General features: G+C 43.3%; 1 protein-coding gene and 1 long non-coding RNA gene across 4 annotated transcripts in view; one reads left to right on the top strand and one right to left on the bottom strand.

Moving 5' to 3' along the window:
• Positions 1–20,000, bottom strand: part of LOC132850351 (NACHT, LRR and PYD domains-containing protein 12-like) — a 101,355-nt gene that overhangs the window by 4,448 nt on the left and 76,907 nt on the right. The window contains exons 1-5 of one of the 3 annotated variants that reach the window (XM_060877117.1): positions 14,821–15,035; positions 14,244–14,360; positions 13,762–13,810; positions 13,357–13,561; positions 11,298–13,068 (exon numbers count right to left, since the gene is read on the bottom strand). The exons of the other annotated variants lie outside the window; for them this stretch is intronic. Of the exons in view, the coding sequence (XP_060733100.1) occupies positions 11,298–13,068; positions 13,357–13,561; positions 13,762–13,810; positions 14,244–14,360; positions 14,821–14,873 (2,195 nt within the window). The 5' untranslated portion in view covers positions 14,874–15,035. Of the gene's footprint in view, positions 1–11,297; positions 13,069–13,356; positions 13,562–13,761; positions 13,811–14,243; positions 14,361–14,820; positions 15,036–20,000 lie in introns of those variants that run through there. 3 annotated transcript variants of the gene reach the window in all.
• Positions 2,307–2,720, top strand: LOC132851572 (uncharacterized). Its single transcript, XR_009649046.1, has 2 exons — positions 2,307–2,339; positions 2,573–2,720. It is a non-coding gene; the product is annotated as an uncharacterized LOC132851572 (long non-coding RNA).

The raw sequence follows: 20,000 nt of genomic DNA, 5'->3' as shown, positions 1-20,000 counted from the left end.
AGCCTATTGATATTTCGAAGGTGAAAGTATGCAGCCCGAGTAACATTATTTACATGAGAGGTGAAAGAAAGGGTACTATCAAAGATGACACCAAGACTCTTAACCTGAGATGAGGGAGCTATGAGAGATTCATCAATGGAAATAAGAAAATTTGAGAATTTGTTAAGCACAAATTTTTTTTGCCTTTAATGAGAAATTCTGTTTTATTACTATTTAGTTTAAGAAAACTTGCTGAAAACCATGATTTTATGTCAATGAGACAATCAGTAAGAGCAGATGGAGGGAGTTTGGAATGTGATTTTGTGGAAAGGTAGAGCTGGGTGTCATCAGCATAGCAATGAAACTTGACCTGATGCTTATGAAAAATATGTCCAAGGGGTAAAAGGTAAGTAATAAATAGCAAAGGGCCAAGGACAGAGCCCTGGGGTACACCAGAGGTAACGAAAACTGTCGAAGAGGTGAATGATTTTAGTTGAACGAACTGTGTGTGATCAGAGAGATATGAATGAAACCATTTCAGAGGTGTGTTGGTGATGCCAATAGTGGAAAGCCTGTCTAAAAGAATATTGTGGGAAATTGTATCAAAAGCTGCACTCAGATCAAGGAGTAGGAGGATGGATATTAAGCCAGAATCAGCTGCTATAAGCAAATCATTTGTAATTTTCAATAGAGCCGTTTCAGTGCTATGAAATGGGTGAAAACCAGATTGGAATTGTTCATATAGATTATTGCCAGACAAATGGATATGAAGTTGAGCAGCAACAACTTTTTCCAAAATTTTTGAAATAAAAGGAAGATTAGAAATAGGACGAAAATTATTAAGGTTGTTGGTATCCAATCCTGCTTTCTTTAGAAATGGAGTTACAGCAGCTGTTTTGAAAAGAGAATGAACAACTCCAGTGGTAAGGGAATAATAAATAATACCCATGATAAAAGGGGACAGAGAGGAAGAAGTAGCCTTAACAAGGACAGTTGGTATAGGATCAAGAACACAAGTTGAAGATTTAGATTGATGAATAAGTTTTAAGATGTCATCAATTGAGGGTAGAATAAACTCAGAGAGCAGTTGTGTAGGAACAGGTAAAACTGAGACACATGGAGTAGAAACAGGAGTGGCCATAAGTTGATGATGAATGTCTTCAATTTTTGAAGTAAAGAATGAAGCTAAAGTATTGCAAAAATCAGATGAATACAAATGAGAGGGAAGTGAGTCGGGGGGTGTTGTAAAATTTTTCAATAAAGAAAAAAGAACCCTTGAATTCCCTTCATTAGAACCAATTAAGCCAGAATAGTATGTAGATTTAGCTTTGGCAATAGTTTCTTTATAGTAAGACATATGTTCTGAATACATTTCCTTGTACACAGTAAGGCCAGTTCTTCTAAAAAGTCTCTCAAGCCATCGTCCTTTTGCTTTTAATTGCCTGAGAAAAGGAGTGAACCAGGGTGCAGTAACAGCAAACGAAACAGTCCTAGTCTTAAGTGGGGCAAAAATATTAAGCAAATTATGGAGACTATTATTATATTTATTATATTAAGTTATCTGGAGTGGAACAGCTGTCAGCCCTAGGAAGACTAGCAATGCTTAAAGACAAGCTGTCAAATTAATGTCCTTGATTTTTCGAAATGATATCATGCGTACAGATTTCGATTTGAAAAGTGGAAGATTAACATTAAAAGACAGTAACAGATCATCAGTACATGGAAAAAGTCTGCATTAAGGTTGTCTGGAGAGACACATGAACAACAGATTAAATCTAAAGTACGTCCTTTAGAATGCGTGGGAAAATTCACATGCTGCTGCAGTCCGAAGCTATCCAGACAAGATGTAAATTCTTTAGTAAGATTGTTGTGAACATCATCCATGTGAATATTGAAATCCCCCACAAGAATTATATTTGGTGAGAGTGTAGTTATTTGATTCAAAAAAGCAGCAAAGTCAGGGATAAAATCCTTGTTGAACTTTGGTGGTCGATATACAGTACTGATAATAGTTGGAGTAGATCCAGAGAGCTGAAAAAACAGCAGCCTCAAATGAGTGGGAGGCAGAAACATTCAAAGACATCAGTCTCCACTTCTCACGGTAGATTATCGCCAGACCGCCTCCTCGACCAGAGTCACGTGGTTGAGACATGTAAACAAACCCTGGCGGAATGGCGTAATTGAGTGCAATAAAGTCATTTTGTTGCTGCCATGTTTCGGTTAAAAAAAGAAAATCAATCTTGCGATTTGCAAGAAGATCCTGCACAAGATGCCCCTTACTCATAAGTGAAGATTACCTCCAGACCTCTGATTTTACACACATACACTGGTTCAGGTGTTTGGTGTGGACCTGAGTACAGGTGGAGTGTTCACATACGTCGAAACACGTCCAAACTAAAGAGAACGATTACATTTTTTAACCTTATAAACGATTCTTGATCATGATTTGTATTTTTTATAAAATATAGATGTGTAAAAATCTATCATCTATCATAAACAATGTAAATAAAGGATATTAGAAAGAACATTGTACTGTTTACTACAGATGTCACTGTTACTGTTTCAACACAACTTAGTGAATCTTTCTCCACAGAGTAAATGGGATCATGTCTTTCATGCCTCCACAACTGAGAAGTGAACGTGGGGTTTTCTTCTCAAATCTGAGCTCCTTCCCTGTTTACAGAGTGACGTCACATCAGCACGACTGCACACAGCATCAGAAATAAACAAAGTCAAACTTCTTACCTTTAAATGAGTGACACTGTATATACATAAGTATTAGCTTTAGATGGATCAACATACAGACATTCGTTTGTTAAATCTAAAACACTGACTATACACATAGCAGGAAATCTAACCCACCTTGTAGGTAAAAATCTAACACAACACTACTGTGTGTTACACTAAAGGATTTGTGTAGGTGGGCTTCAGGTGGCTATAAGTGACATGGTAGAATGTAGTGTACCAATGTGTAATATTTTATCAGTACATAATGATGAACAGAGAACAAAACCAGTCTGCTATTAATGTTGTACAACAAAAATATAGATTCACTACAGCTGCTTATAAATACAAACACAGTCCACAGCTTAAAATCTCCAAAATCCACAGAAAGTTTAGAAAGAACGAAACCTGATGTCTCTTCAACAGTAACAGTGATAAACCTGACCGACCGTCACGTGCAACCGTCTTTGTGTTCACCGTCTGTTTTTACCACATCCACCATCTTCTGATGCAGTGAACCAGACAAAAAACTGTGTCTATAATTCAACCACAACAGATTAACAACAATCACGACCCAAGAACAAGAATGTGATCGGTCATTAACAGTTTGGTGTCTTTTGTCCAAGTAGAACAAAACAGGACTTTTTAATAACAGCGGTCACGACACTACACTCACCTGTGACACATTATTCATCCTCTCTCTTTTTACCTGCTTGTACACTTGATAAGCAAAGAAAAAAGAACCCCATCAAAATAAAAGTCTTCATATAAAAAGTCACATTTAAACTCCATCCTCTACAAACAGGTCAGTGTTAGAGAAAGAAAATCTTCATCACTCATCTGAGTTAGCTGCCTAGCTTGTTTCTAACATATTAAGAAGAGCTCCTTCTTACAGGAGAACAATATCCTCGAAGAGTTTCAGTCAGGTTTCAGGCCCCACCATAGCACAGAAACTGCACTTGTGAAAGTCACAAATGACCTGTTCTTAGCTTCGGACCAAGACAAAATTACACAGGTATTCATGGACAAGCTTTAAGTTGTTGTAGATCCATTTAGATACCATTTTGTAGAATTAAATGGTGAACCCTCCAGTTTACTACCAGTTAATCATGGGGTCCCTCAAGGATCAGTTCTAGGACCTCTGCTTTTCTCGATATACATGCTTCCATTAGGGAACATTATTAGAAGACATGGGATTAGTTTCCATTGTTATGCTGACAATACACAGTTATATATCTCATCAAAACCAGATGAAATAGCTAAATTGTCCAAATTACCTCAATGCCTTAGAGAGATAAAAGACTGGATGAGCTGTAATTTTCTGTTGTTAAACTCTGATAAGACAGAAATACTACTTATAGGTCCAAAAACCAGTACACAGAAACTCTCACAATTTAACTTCCATTTAGAGGGATGTACTGTTACTAGTAGCTCAACAGTGAAAGACCTGGTGTATATTAGACAATAACTTGTCTTTTGAAAATCATGTCGCCCATACCACAAAAACAGCCTTCTTTCACCTTAGAAATATTGCCAAGCTGAGAAACATCCTGTCTGTATCTGATGCTGAGAAGCTAGTTCATGCTTTCATGACCTCTAGACTGGACTATTGTAATGCATTACTAGGTGGTTGTCCTGCATCTTTAATAAAATAGGCTACAGTTAGTCCAAAATGCAGCTGCCAGAGTTCTCACTAGGACAAGAACGTATGACCATATAAGCCCAATTTTATCATCTCTACACTTGCTACCTGTTAAGTTTAGAATTGATTACAAACTGCTGCTACTTACATACAAGGCTCTTAATGGTTTAGCTCCCATGTATCTATCTAGTCTTCTAACATGTTACAATCCTTCACGCTCTCTGAGATCACAAAACTCAGGACTTCTGGTAGTTCCCAGAATATCTAAGTCTACTAAAGGTGGTAGAGCGTTTTCTTATTTAGCTCCCAAACTCTGGAATAGTCTTCCTGATAGTGTTCGGGGCTCAGACACACTTTCCCAGTTTAAATGTAGATTAAAAACTCATCTCTTTAGTCAGGCGTACACATAATACAGTACATCCCATAATATTGTGCACTATTACATCAGACTTGCACATTTTTATGAACAGCAGATATGTTAATCCCTCTGCACTGCTCTTCTTTTTTTGTCTACCCATGCCGAGACACCCAGACATCGTACCAGCTCCGATCGTCTTCCGTGCGATGAAGTTTTTGGACCTCTGCTGAGATGAGGCCGACTCTGTGAGAATCCTGAGACATCTACAGATCTACCAGCTCCAGTTGGACTCTGTGATACTAAGAGGAGATCTGAACTCCATGTGATCCCTACACCAATACAACACTTGCCTGACTGTATATTTATAACCACACACTCCAGTGTCACCCATATGAGGATGAGGTTCCCCTTTGAGTCTGGTTCCTCTCAAGGTTTCTTCCTTTACCATCTAAGGGAGTTTTTCCTTGCCACTGCTGCCTGAGTCACCTCAGACCTGCTCATTGGGGATAAATACATATACATTATAGAACATTATATATTTAGGATTTTTATTATATTAATTCCTTATATTACTCCTTATGTTTACCTTCTGTTCTATGTTTATGTTCTGTAAAGCTGCTTTGAGACAATGTCCATTGTAAAAAGCGCTATACAAATAAACTTGAATTGAATTGAATTGAAAGATAAAGCTGATATCAGCGTTCAGAGAGAGAGAGAGTCGGGGGAGAACCCAAACGCAGGCCAATGTTCAAAAGAGAGCTTTAATGAGTTAAGGAGTTCAGTGGAAAAGAATAGCAGGCAAAGGAGAACACTCAACCTAGGGCACAGACAATTGTAAGAAGGTGACACATGAGCACAGGAGCAGGAACTAGTCCGTGGGAGTACAGTTTCTGACACGGAACAAAAGTCATCCACTCACAGGAAATAATAGTAATCCAATCAAAAGGGGAAAAAATATAATAATCCACAAACGAAAAATAGAATCCAAACAGGGAGAAAATAAATAATCCACTGGAACCGAAGAGAGAAAAGTTCGTACAAAACGGAATCCTAAAAATAAACTCCAACCGGCTGGAAAACACCGGAGCGCAAAAAGGGGAAAAAGAAAATCCAACCTGGCAACCACACTCGGAGCCGACAGCAGCGAGAACACAGGCAAACTTCAGACAGGAGGCAACAGGATGACTCACAGACCACGACGTACTGAAGAGAGATCATCTGGCAACAGTCCAGCATGAACGGCGCGCTTAAATAGTGCTGCCGAGTATAAAAGTCTGGCGACTAGGGAATGACGTCACAAGTAGGACAAGACGCGCCACGGGGCGTCTCACGGCGTCCCACCTGGCTGGTCGGGGTGTTCACGGTGAAACTGGGAGATGAGGTCTGGATCCAAGATGTGGCGTGCCGGAGCCCAGGAGCGTTCCTCGGGGCCGTATCTCTAGCTCCTGGTTGAGCCGTTCCGTCTGCCCATTGGACTGGGGATGAAACCCAGAGGAGAGACTAATGGAGACACCCAGGAGCTGGCAAAATTCCTTCCAAAAATTGGAGGTAAACTGGGGTCCCCTGTCGGAGACTATATTCCGGGGAATGCCATGGAGTCGGAAAACGTGCTGAAGGAGAAGCAAAGCCGTTTCTTTGGCAGAAGGAAGCTTGGTCAGGGGAACAAAATGGACGAGCTTAGAGAAGCGATTGACCACAGTAAGAATAGTGGAGTAGCCATCGGAAAGAGGGAGGCCGGAGACGAAATCCAATATGTGACCATGGTCTGCAAGGGATCAGCAGAGGCCGAAGGAGACCGGATGGGAGAGATCGGGAGCACTTGTGTTGCGCACATACTGGACAGGCCGCGAGAAAGTCCCGAGCGTCACGTCTGAGTGAGGGCCACCAGAAACATCGTTGGAGAACAGACAGGGTCCGAGGGAAACCGGGGTGACAGAAGAGCCGGGAATTGTGACACCACTGGAGAACTTGGGACCGGAGATGATCAGGAACAAAGAGTTTGCCCTCCGGACAGCCCGTAGGAACCGGCAGGTTAGACATGGCTTGATGAACTCTTCTCTCGATCCCTAGTTGAAGTGCCCGAATAGCAACGGGGTGAGGAAGAATGTGTTCAGCGGTAGACTCGATGGGATCGGGGGAGAACTGACGAGAGAGAGCATCTGGCTTCCCGTTCTTTGTTCCCGGCCTATAGGACAGCGTGAAGTTAAACCTTCCAAAGAAGAATGCCCAACGAGCCTGTCGGGGTTTCAGCCTCTTGGCTGTCCGGAGATATTCCAGGTTCTTATGGTCCGTCCAGACCAGAAATAGTTGTTCAGCACCCTCCAACCAGTGACGCCATTCCTCCAGGGCAAGTTTGACTGCCAGTAACTCACGTTCGCCAATAGTGTAGTTCCGTTCGGACAAGGAGAGACGACGGGAAAAGAAGGCACACGGGTGAAGTTTATTGTCCTTGGTGTCCCTTTGAGACAAAACGGCCCCAACACCGGTATCTGACGCATCAACCTCCACTACAAATTGTCGAGTGGAATCCGGCAAGGTGAGGATGGGGGCTGAGGTGAAAAGCTGCTTCAGCTTCTTGAAGGCTTGTTCAGCCTGAGGTACCCAAGAGTAGTGTTGACGGGGGGAAGTTAGCTGGTGCAAGGGTGCAGCGACAGAGCTGTAGCCCCGGATGAATTGCCGATAAAAATTGGCAAATCCCAAGAACTGCTGAAGCTGCCTACGTGTCTCAGGGCGGGGCCAATCTCTAACAGCCTTGATTCTGTCGGGATCCATCCGTACACTTCCTGCTGCCAGAATGAAGCCCAAGAAAGTGGTCCTCGTGACATGGAACTCACATTTCTCTGCCTTTACATATAATTGGTTCTGAAAAAGCCTCTGGAAAACAGTACGGACATGACTGGTGTGTTCCTCGTGTGTGCGGGAGAAGATGAGGTTGTCGTCCAGGTAAACAAACACGAACAGATTTAACATATCCCGTAAAACGTCATTTACCAGTGCCTGGAACACTGCTGGGGCATTAGTGAGACCGAATGGCATCACCAGATACTCGTAATGACCAGTGGGGGTGTTGAATGCGGTCTTCCATTCGTCACCCTCCTGAATACGAACTAGGTGATAGGCGTTCCGAAGGTCCAGCTTAGTGAAAATGGTGGCTCCTTGGAGGAGCTCAAAAGCAGAGGCCATGAGTGGCAGAGGGTAGCGATTCTTAACGGTGACGGCATTAAGACCCCGATAGTCTATACAGGGCCGTAGTGTACCATCCTTCTTTTCCACAAAGAAAAATCCAGCACCAGCTGGGGATGACGACGGGCGGATAATACCTGACTCCACGGACTCTTGTATATACTGGGTCATGGCCTCCCTTTCAGGCTTGGATAGGTGGTACAAGCGGCCCCGTGGGGGAACAGTGCCTGGCAGGAGGTCGATGGCACAGTCGTAAGGTCTATGAGGTGGCAGGGAAGTGGCACGGGCTCTACTAAACACTTGGCCCAGATCATGGTATTCAGCTGGCACCAGAGAGAGGTCGGATGGCAGGTCCTCCTTGACTAATAACGGGCAGGGTGTCAAGGTGGTCAGGCAGTGAGCCTGGCAGTAGATCCCCCAACCAAGGACCCGGCCGCTGGACCAATCCAGATGAGGGTTGTGCTTCTGAAGCCAAGGCAATCCAAACATGACTGGAGCATGGGGTGAGAGGATGACTAGGAAGGAGATCCACTCCGTGTGTTCATCGGCAATGGAAACCAACAGAGGTTTGGTACGGGAGTGAGCTCGGTGGAGGATATGCCCATCCAGGGCCCGCACCTGGAGAATGGTGGGTAGTGGTTCGGTCTCGATCCCCAGTTGACGCACTAACTCCTCATCAAGGAACTCCGCGTCAGCTCCAGAGTCGACGAAAACTGCAAGATCGTGTCCTTGGCTCCTGATCTGTAAATGTGCTTTGAGAAGTGGCTTGGGGGAGGCTAAGCACCAGAGGCTCACCGCGGACTCCTCCTTCAATGGCGAGCCCTGTCTTTTGCTGGACATGCGAATGCAAAGTGTCCTGCCTTACCACAGTACAGACAGAGGTCGTGGGCCCGACGTCGCTCCTTCTCTGCTGAGAACAGGAGACAGCGTCCTATCTCCATGGGCTGAGGACATGGCGGCGAGTAGGATTGGCTAGGTTCTGCACGGGGCTTGACATACGGGTCCCTGGGAGGTAGGTGTGATCTTCCAGGTTCTGAACGAGGCTTGGTGTACGAGGTTCTGGGAGGCTTCTCTTCGTCCCTGGATTCGGCGATCAATCCTGGTTGCCAGACCGACCAGGTCGTCAAGCTCATCAGGAAGTTCACGGGCCGCGAGTTCATCCTTAACCTGGGGAGCTAGGCCACAGTAGAAAGCATTGTAGAGAGCTGTTGGGTTCCACCCACTGTCCCCAGCTGCCATACGGAAATCCACAGCATACTCCGCCACGGAGCGAGACCCCTGAGATGATTCGAACAGGGCTCGAGTGGCGTCCAGCTTGGGTAGCGTGGAGTCAAAAACCTTGTGCAGTTCTGCCGAAAAGGCATCAAATGAAGAACAGATGAAAGTCTGATGTTCCCACTCTGCTGTAGCCCAGATCTTGGCCTTGCCAGATAACAAGGAGATGACGTACGCTACCTTAGACCGATCCGAAGGGAAGGAGGAGGGTTGGAGCTCAAAAATCACTGAGCACTGCATCAGGAACGCACGGCAAAGTCCCGCCTCTCCAGAGAAGCGCTCGGGGTGAGGCAGATGTGGCTCCCGCATGGGGTTTTGGTTTTGCTCCGCCATGGGTAGGGGGGGCTGGGCCGGTGGCCTCAGAAATGGTGAGGAGGCCTGTGCCGTGGTGAGCATGCTCATGCGCCGAATGAGTTCATTAGTGGACGAGGCTATCTCCTTGAGTTGACGTTCGTGAGCAGCGGAGGATTTGGACAAGGAGTCGAGCTGTGACTGTAACTCCTGAGATCCTGCTGGGTTCATTGTTGGCCAGATGATACTATCAGCGTTCAGAGAGAGAGAGAGTCGGGGGGAGAACCCAAACGCAGGCCAATGTTCAAAAGAGAGCTTTAATGAGTTAAGGAGTTCAGTGGAAAAGAATAGCAGGCAAAGGAGAACACTCAACCTAGGGCACAGACAATTGTAAGAAGGTGACACATGAGCACAGGAGCAGGAACTAGTCCGTGGGAGTACAGATTCTGACACGGAACAAAAGTCATCCACTCACAGGAAATAATAGTAATCCAATCACAAGGGGAAAAAATATAATAATCCACAAACGAAAAATAGAATCCAAACAGGGAGAAAATAAATAATCCACTGGAACGGAAGAGAGAAAAGTTCGTACAAAACGGAATCCTAAAAATAAACTCCAACCGGCTGGAGAACACCGGAGCGCAAAAAAGGGGAAAAAGAAATTACAACCTGGCAACCACACTCGGAGCCGACAGCAGCGAGAACACAGGCAAACTTCAGACAGGAGGCAACAGGATGACTCACAGACCGCGACGTACTGAAGAGAGATCATCTGGCAACAGTCCAGCATGAACGGCGCTTAAATAGTGCTGCCGAGTATAAAAGTCTGGCGACTAGGGAATGACGTCATAAGTGCGCGCCGCGAACGGGAACAACGAAGGAGTACGCTGACAGCTGAACATTTTCCCACTTCGTCTGTCCAATGTGTCGAGGTCCAAAATGATGATTGATGTTTTATTTACCACGAGCTCAGTCCTTGGTAAAGTTTAGCAGTAGTGCAGACTGAAGGAGACTTTTGTTTTTCCTTCGTATTGGGGTACATTTTTAAAAAGCATTTATGTTTTATTTTTCTTAGAAAGAACAATTGAGGAAAAAAGCCATGACAGAGTGAATCTCCCCACAACACTGTGTCACACACAACAAAAGATGAGGAACTTAAACATAAAGAAACAAATTAAACAAATACTTAAAGGACATTAGAGTGTTTTAATATTTACTTTTTATATTTTCTATCCATATTGATCCCATTTTGTCAGTCTGATGTTTTTCTCATCTGTGAGAGTTTTGTTAAATGTCACTTTCAATATAAACAGAAAAGAAAAAGTCTTTCACTGGTGTTTAGTTCAGAAATGTCTTTAGTTCTTAAATGCATGCAGTTATTTTGTGTAGATATTTTTTTTTATACATTTTTTGAGAACACTTAATTTTTCCTGATTCATATATAAAAGCTATAAAATGACTCATATGATGTTATAAGATTTTGTCCATGTGGCCCAGCCCTCAGTTCAGATATAACATTCATTCATTCATTTTCTACCGCTTATCCGAACTACCTCAGGTCACGGGGAGCCTGTGCCTATCTCAGGCGTCATCGGGCATCTAGGCAGGATACACCCTGGACGGAGTGCCAACCCATCACAGGGCACACACACACACACTCTCATTCACTTCAGATATAACATGTTAGTGTAAAAAGTGAAACAATCTTCTGTAAAAGTACCAGAGGTTTGTTTAAAGATGATTAGAGGAACTATTAACTAACATTAATCCAAACAGTGCAGTTCAGTGTTACATTAAAATAATAAACCATGCAGTAATACATTTATAAATAAAAATACTCACACAGCTTTTCTGGAGGCTTTGACCACTGGCAGCAGCCTCAGAAGACATTCATGTGATGGATAATATTTCATCAAATTAAACACATCCAGCTTCTGTTCTGAGGTCAGTAACACAAACGCCAGAGCTGACCACTGAGCAGGAGAGAGACTGGTGTTACTGAGAGGACTGTAGCCTCCTCTGTTCAGGTAAGTTTGTACTTCCTGCACTAGAGAATGATCATTCAGTTCATTCAGACAGTGGAACAGATTGATGGATTTCTCTGGAGATGGATTCTCCCTGATCTTCTCCTTGATGTACTTCACTGTTTCCTGTTTGCTGTGAGATCTGCTTCCTGTCTGTGGCATTAAGCCTCGTAGGAGAGTCTGATTGGACTCCAGTGAGAGACCCAGAAGGAAGCGGAGGAACAGGTCCAGGTGTCCATTCTCACTCTGTAAGGCCTTGTCCACTGAACTCCTGAGGAGATCACACATGTTTAACTTCCTGATGAAACTTTTAAGATCTTGCTTCACTAAGACATTTCTCTTTTTTGAGATAAAATACAGAAATACATATAAAGCAGCCAGAAACTCCTGAACACTCAGATGTACGAAGCTGAACACCTTCCCCAGGTGAAGCTCAGACTCCTCTCTGAAGATCTGGGTACACACTCCTGAGTGCACTGACACTTCTCTGACATCAATGCCACACTCTCTCAGGTCTTCCTCATAGAACATCAGGTTTCCTTTCTCCAGCTGGAGGAAAGCCAGTTTTCCCAGTGCCATGATACTCTCTCTGGTCTGCTGAGGATCAGGGTCACATTTCTGATGGTACTTTTGGTCCTTGTGTTTGATCTGAAAGATCAGGAAGTGTGTGAACATTTGAGTCAGAGTCTTAGGGATCTCTCCACTCTCTGCTTCACCCAACATTCTCTCTAGAACAGTGGCTGAGATCCAGCAGAAGACTGGGATGTGGCACATGATGTAGAGGCTTCTTGAAGACTTCAGGTGAGTGATGATTTTATCGGCCAGGCTCTGATCACTGATCCTCTTCCTGAAGTACTCCTCTTTCTGAGGATCACTGAAGCCTCGTACCTCTGTTACCTGGTCTACACACTCAGGAGGGATCTGATTGGCTGCTCCTGGTCTTGTGGTTATCCAGAGGAGAGCAGAGGGAAGCAGATTCCCCTTGATGAGGTTCGTCAGCAGCACATCCACTGAGGCCGACTCTGTCATATCACACAATCTCTCATTCTTCTGGAAATTTAGAGGAAGTCGACACTCATCCAGACCATCAAAGATCAACACCACTTTGTAGGAGTCACAGTCTATTGATTCTAGTTTTCTTATTTCTGGGAAAAAGTGATGAAGAAGTTTCATCACACTGAGATTTTGCTGCTTCATCAGATTCAGCTCTCTAAAGGGAAGTGGAAACATGAAGGTGACGTCCTGATTTACTTCTCCTTCAGCCCAGTCCAGAATGAACTTCTGCACAGAGACTGTTTTTCCAATTCCAGCAACTCCTTTAGTCAGCACAGTTCTGATGGACTTGTCTTGAAAGATCTCATTACATTTGATGGGTTTCTCCTGTGTTGCTGGTCTCCTGGACGCTGCCTCAATCTGTCTCACCTCATGTTCATTATTGACGTCTCCACTCCAACCCTCTGTGATGTAGAGCTCAGTGTAGATCTCTTTCAGAAGTGCTGAGCTTCCATGCTGTGAGATTCCTTCATTAATTCTTTTAAACTTCTCTCTCAGCTTTGACTTCAACTTTGTCTGATACACAGAGGCGAGTTCTAATAAACAAAGTAATAACATGTTTTAATGCAAAATCAGTAAGAACAATATAAAATGTACATTTATTTCAGTTCCTGCTGTTCATTCCTGATTGATGTATTAAATATTACTGAAGGAACATGATCATTGTACAGAGTAACCACAAGCTGGACCATGAACAGAACAGAAAAGCAGCAGATGTACAAGATACTAAAATTAAATTTAAAACTAAAAGTGTTCATATCTAAAACTATTTCCTCTCTCTAAAGTGAAGCTGGTGGAATAAAGTCATGACTCAGAACTCTTACTGTTGTGCAGTGTGTTAGCAAGATCTGTGTGGTTCATGTTCTTCAGGACGTGCAGTGTGATCTTCAGCGCTCCCTCTCTGACACTGTGCAGATCCTCCTCATCCTCCACCTCCCTCTCAGTGCATCCTGGGTAATCTGGACTCAGGAGCTTCCTAAACCTCTTCAGCTCATTCTTTATCAGAGTGATGACTTTGTGTTCCAGCTCCTGGTTAGAAACACACAGGAACAGATCTAAATATTATCATGTTACACAGTGAGAGAGGCTTTTATTTTATCAAAAGAAGAAAAGTCTATTTTTATTATCACATTTAAAACTCATACAACTGATTACCCTTAATGCTGCTGCACATCAAGACATTACAAGGGATCACAAAACACATTACACACTTTAAAAACAACACACACCTTGAATATAGAGTCCAGCTGATTTGTGCTGATGTTTGATTTTTGTGGTCTGTGAACAAACAAAACCCATCATGTAATATGGACTATATGTATTCATAGCTGCACAAATCACACACTAATAAATACAGACACAGATATTTAACACTATCCTCTTAACACAATACACTGATTTCAGGATTTCCGAAATGACACCAACATGTTTAGAAACAAATGTTTGAATAAATGAATAAAATCTTTATATTGTCATTAATGTCCCAGGTCTAAATGTTCTTCTGTTGCACCACAGACCCTCCAGCTCAGGGACTGCAGACTGAACTGAACTCTTAAAGCACTTTTCCTCACTGCCAGTCCGAGAGCTGCAGCACTGCACAGTTTAGTGTTTTACTGCTTCAACACCTGATAAAGCTCATGAAGGGCTTCATAATGAGACGCGTGAGTTTGATCAGGTGGAACACTGCTGTAAAACACCTCACTATACTGACCTCACATCAGTAGAACTGTCTCTGTCTCTGAAGGTAAATGGACGTTCTATTGACGCGTCACTCTTCATGGACACACAGCTGGGTTCTGGTGAGTCTGATCTCTTTCCCTCCATCATTCTAGAATTACAACAGAAATATCAGCAATAATTAATACTCTGCTGTCTCAGCACTGTTAAACAATGTGTTCATCATTAAACACCAATAATTCCAACTTTTTAATTCAGATCCAGTCTGTACACTTATTCAAACAGGAGACAGGCCTCATAAGTCAGGAATTACACTGATATCAGGAGTCCCAATGACAGCTAACTGACTCAGCTGGGTCTTAAAGCCTGTAGAGTTCACTGACACAAAGCTATGCTGCTCTTATGCTCCACATTACACAGTCCTTTTTACTCTTCTCTCAGTGAATGATTTGTCTAAACTGTTCTTAGATCAGATCAGTGATATATTCACTGCTATTAAACCCCTTAAAGCAAAGTTGAGTTCCTGTGTTAACTAGTGAGTGTTTAGAGATACAGATGTGTTCCCATGAGACGGTGTGTATTTATTGCTGGTGAAAGTAAAAGTAAGTCACCTCTCGTCTTGCGTTAAATCCTGTTTTCCAGACACACTCATGTTGGAGGTCATGTCTCCTTCTCCAGATTACAGCAGGACACACGTTTACTTCACTCCAACATCGGTGTGTTAAATTAAACCCTGAATCAGCACAGAGTTCACTTACAGGAAATAGTCACGCTATCAAGTTATAAAACAACCTGTGTACATTAAAGCTTCAGTACAAACCCACAAAACTCTCCTGCATCTAGTGTCACTTCAGTGTGTTTATATATTAGAGCTTTAGATACTCACTGTGTTTTTACTCCAGAAATCTTTTAGTTTTCACTCCACACAAAATGGAGCTGCATCTTGAAATAATGAAATAATGAGCACTTTCATTAACACTGGTCTAACTGGTTTGTCTGGTTTATGCTGACGTGTGTGTGTGTTTGTGTGTGTGTGTGTATGTGTATGTGTGTGTGTATGTGTGTGTGTATGTGTGTGTTTGTGTGTGTGTGTATGTGTGTGTGTATGTATGTGTCTATTTGTGTGTGTGTGTGTGTGTGTGTGTTTGTGTGTGTGTGTGCCCTTGTGTTTGGCCTTGTCTTTATGAACGCTGACATCATTATCATCACTCAGGAACTCATCTTCATCTTCCTCCTCCTCGTCTGGGTGATGCAGAGACACGCCCGGCCCCACCACCACCTACACCCAGGGGGTAAAGGTCATGGGATAATGTACAAGAGCTATACAGAGATAATTATCATCAGAGGTGTGTTAGAGAGGAGGAACAATAGTAATGTGTGTGTGTGTGTGTGTGTGTGTGTGTGTGTGTGTGTGTGTGTGAGTGAGTGTGTGACTGAGTATAAGTGTGTGTGTGTGTGTATACGTGCTCTGTGTGAGTGAGTGAGTGTGTGTTCGACCATTTCTGTCCACACAGGCTGCTCAGGTACTTGTTCAGTCTCTTGTCATTTCTAGACTGGATTACTGCAATGCACTGCTGGCAGGTCTACCTATGAACGCAATCCGTCCTCTGCAAATGATCCAAAATGCAGCTGCCCGGCTTGTTTTCAACCTGCCAAAGTTCTCACATACCACCCCGCTGCTGCGATCCCTCCACTGGCTTCCGGTAGCTGCACGTATCAGATTCAAAACACTGATGCTGGCCTACAAAGCCAAAAATGGACCAGCTCCCTCTTACCTCAAAGCCCTCATAACTCCTCGCACTGCACCCCGCACCCTCCGATCTACCAGCACTGCTCGACTGGTTCCACCATCTCTCAGGGTAAGAGGCAAGTATACTACAAGACTCTTCTCTGTACTGGCACCAAAGTGGTAGAACGAACTTCCCCTAGAGGTCCGGACAGCTGAGTCACTGGCTATTTTCAAGCGGCGGTTGAAGACCTACTTATTCAGGAAACACTTCAACTAGCACTTCTTTCATTATCTTTTGCATTTTAAAAAAAAAACACCTTTGACACTTTCATTGTAACTTTGAACAAATGTTTTAAACTCATGGTATCTTAAGTATGTAACTTAGTGAGCCAGCATTAATGTATTCAATGTTAGAGATTTAAGCACTTATGTACGTCGCTCTGGATAAGGGCGTCTGCCAAATGCTGTAAATGTAAATGTAAATGTGTGAGTGTGTGTGTGTACGTGCTCTGTGTGTGTATGTGTGTGTGTGTGTGTGAGTATGAGTATAAGTTTGTGTGTGTGTGTATGTGTGTGTGAGTGTGAGTATAGGTGTGTGTGTGTTTGTGTGTGTGTGTATGTGTGAGTGTTACGACCTACGTTTTTGTATTTGGTATGTGTTTGTTTTCTTTTCTCTTTTTTTTCTTCTGTCGTGCTCTAATAGGTCGCCCGATGATTTCCTCTCTCTCTATTGGCGGTTCAGAAGAGGCTTGTTCCTTATAAGGGCGCTTCCGGCGTTCAACATGGAGCTCATTTTTGGTTCGGCTGCGTTTGGGTAGAGAGCTCCGGGATCCCTCCTCCGGGCGATGATCAAACTTGTTATTCCCCCAGTGAAAATGTGCCTTTTGAACAACTTGTTGATCCTGTACTTTTGTCCTTAAAGTGATTCCTCAAGCACGTGGAGCGTAGGGGTGTCCAGCCTATTTATTTTGATATCTTGGTTTGTACTCTGTTTTTCGTTAGGGAGTTAGGGAAGTTATATGTATTTTATTTTGTGTTCATTTAGGTCACTTAGCCCCTTTCTCCTTTTGCTTTTGAGAGTTGTTTTGTTTGTTGTTTTGGCCTTTGGTCACCCCGAAGAGATGCTCCTTTTCACCTGTCACATTTATCCTTAATAAATCTAACCCTATCCCTTGATTGGTTTGGTGAATGTGTCTGATTATCGGCCGGAGTGATTTAAAACTGGGATCCCACTATTTCAAACTCTGTTCCCTTATTACGCCTTTCGGAGGTTCTGATTTCCCCTAGACTAGGGGCGTAATAATTGGGGGCTCGTCCGGGATCCTTTTCTCGCTTCGGGTGCGGGAGGTCCGGGCTCTTTTCCTGATTTGGTAATTTGTTCGATGCGAACTACGAAGTTTGCGGCTTTACTGGTGAGTGTACTTTATATATCTCTGTATGTTTTGACTGGCAGTTTTTTCATTGTGTGGTGCGGAAGTAGTAGGTCGATATACATGGAATTTAGTATAGAAGCGTTTAGACAGGCTCCTTCACGAGAAGTCCTGGAGTCGTGTCGAAAAACTGATTTGTTTTTAATCGCTGATTTTTATGACATTTCTGATTTTTTATGAATTCAGAGGATTTGAAATTAGCGATCCAGTTAAAGCAGTTAGATCTGGAGATTAAACGTCAGGAGCACACTACTCAGCTGCTGCGTTTTAGGCAATGCGAATTAGAGATGCAATCCGGCCGTGTATCAGTAGGCTCAGTTAAGTCTCACGTTGCTACACCTTCTAATGTCGATACTCCTCCACCTTTTGTGCCTTTGTCTGGAACTTCTAGTAGGTCTGATGATTTTGATGTTAGTCGCCATCTTACTCTTGTGCCTACACTTAGGGATAATGAAGTGGATTCGTATTTCGGCGCTTTTGAACGTATAGCGGCGGCACTGCGTTGGCCGAGAGAGGTTTGGCCTCTCATGATACAGTGTAAATTATCTGGAAAAGCTCAGGAGGTCTGTTCAACCTTGTCTGTTGGGGACAGCTTGGATTATGATAAACTTAAAGGCGCTGTGTTAAAGGCTTACGAGCTAGTGCCGGAAGCATACCGGCAAAAGTTTTGTTCTCATGTTAAAATCGCCAGTCAAACTTATGTGGAGTACACTCGGGAAAAAGGCGTGCTTTTTGATAAGTGGTGTAATTCCAGTAAAGTCGCTAACTTTGAACAACTTCGTGAGTTGATTTTGGTCGAAGATTTTAAGAATTCATTGTCGGACAAAATTGTTATTTATTTGAATGAAAAGAAAGTCTCGACCCTAGCTGAGGCAGCTGTTTGTGCAGATGAGTTTACTTTGACTCACAAAAGTGCGTTTGTTGCACGGCGTGAATTATGTTCTTCTATGTCCCTAGAGAAGAGTGCTAAAACTTTGAAATGGCCTAATGAATGAATAAATGAATGTTTTTACTGCCATGAGCTTGGTCACTTGATAGCGGCATGTCCCTCATTGAAAAAGAAGAATAAAGGGAAGATCACTAAAAGTGTTGGTCTTGTCCAGAAAGTTAGTGAGCAACCTAGGTTGGATATTGACGCAGTATATGATCCATTTTTGTGTAAGGGGATGATTTCTCTTAGTGGACCTGAAGGTTTAGTTCCCGTAACCATGTTACGTGATACAGGGGCTAATCAATCATTTGTGTTAGCCAGTGCACTGCCATTTTCTGAGAAAAGTTATTGTGGTTCTGATGTCCTTATTCAAGGGATTGAGTTAGGTGTGTTGAAAGTACCGTTACATAACGTGTACATTCAATCCGGTTTAGTAACAGGCTTTGTAAGGTTGGCAGTGCGTCATGCACTGCCTGTGAGTGGTATTGCCTTAATCGTAGGTAATGATTTAGCTGGTGAAAAGGTACTTCCAGTTCCTGAGGTTGTTGAAAATCCTGTGTATGATTCTGTTACTTCCGGTGAGTTAGCGTCAGAATTCCCCTCCGTTTTTACTGCGTGTGTAGTTACGTGTGCTCAAGCGCGTAAGTTTAGTGATGCTATCGATATTTCGGATTCCTTTCTGGCAACTGACGATAGAGTTGAAGGTGAAGGTTCTGTTCTGAAATCTAAGCTGCCCGTACTTAAGTCGCTGTCTATGAGTGGTGGTGCTAAAACGGAATCAGAGTGGCCGTTGTCCGTTGATAAGGCTCTGATTTCCGTTAAACAGAAGGAAGATCCTTCTTTATTGCGTTGCAGAACTGTTGCGGTATTATTGACGGGCATTGAAAATAAATCAGTGGGTTATTTTTGGGACGGCGACGTGTTAAAGAGAAAGTGGACTCCTTTAAGGTCGGATGGTTTGGGTTGGGATACTGTCTACCAACTGGTTGTACCTAAATGCTTACGCAACCAGGTTTTGAGTGTGGCTCATGATAATGTCGCTGGACATTTAGGCATTACTAAAACGTACCAACGAATTTTGCGTTATTTTTTCTGGCCTGGTATTAAGTCCGACGTGGTGCAGTATTGTCGTTCGTGCCACGTATGCCAGGTCGTAGGAAAACCTAACCAAGTAATTCAGCCCGCACCACTTAAACCTATCATTGTGTTGGGAGAGCCCTTTGCGCGAGTAATTTTGGACTGTGTTGGGCCGTTACCGCGAACAAGGTCTGGACACGTTTATCTGCTTACGCTTATGTGCACGACTACACGCTATCCGGAGGCGGTACCGTTACGTACATTAAAAGCGAAGGCAGTGGTGAAAGCTTTAGTTATGTTCTTTTCTACCTTTTGGTTTCCCTCGAGTGGTCCAAACGGATCAGGGAACTAATTTCATGTCTCGCCTGTTTAAACAAGTGCTTTCCCAACTGAAAATCCAGCATGTTATATCAAGTGCTTACCATCCTGAGACCCAAGGAGCTTTGGAGAGGTTCCATCAAACTTTAAAGTCCATGTTGAGTAAATATTGTGTTGAATCAGGAAAAAACTGGGATCCCACTATTTCAAACTCTGTTCCCTTATTACGCCTTTCGGAGGTTCCGATTTTCCCTAGACTAGGGGCGTGATAATTGGGGGCTCGTCCGGGATTTTTAGTGAACTTAG

Source organism: Tachysurus vachellii, chromosome 1 (genome assembly GCF_030014155.1).
Source record: "Tachysurus vachellii isolate PV-2020 chromosome 1, HZAU_Pvac_v1, whole genome shotgun sequence".
Taxonomy (NCBI): domain Eukaryota; kingdom Metazoa; phylum Chordata; class Actinopteri; order Siluriformes; family Bagridae; genus Tachysurus; species Tachysurus vachellii.
This window is presented reverse-complemented; position numbering and strand designations above follow the sequence as displayed.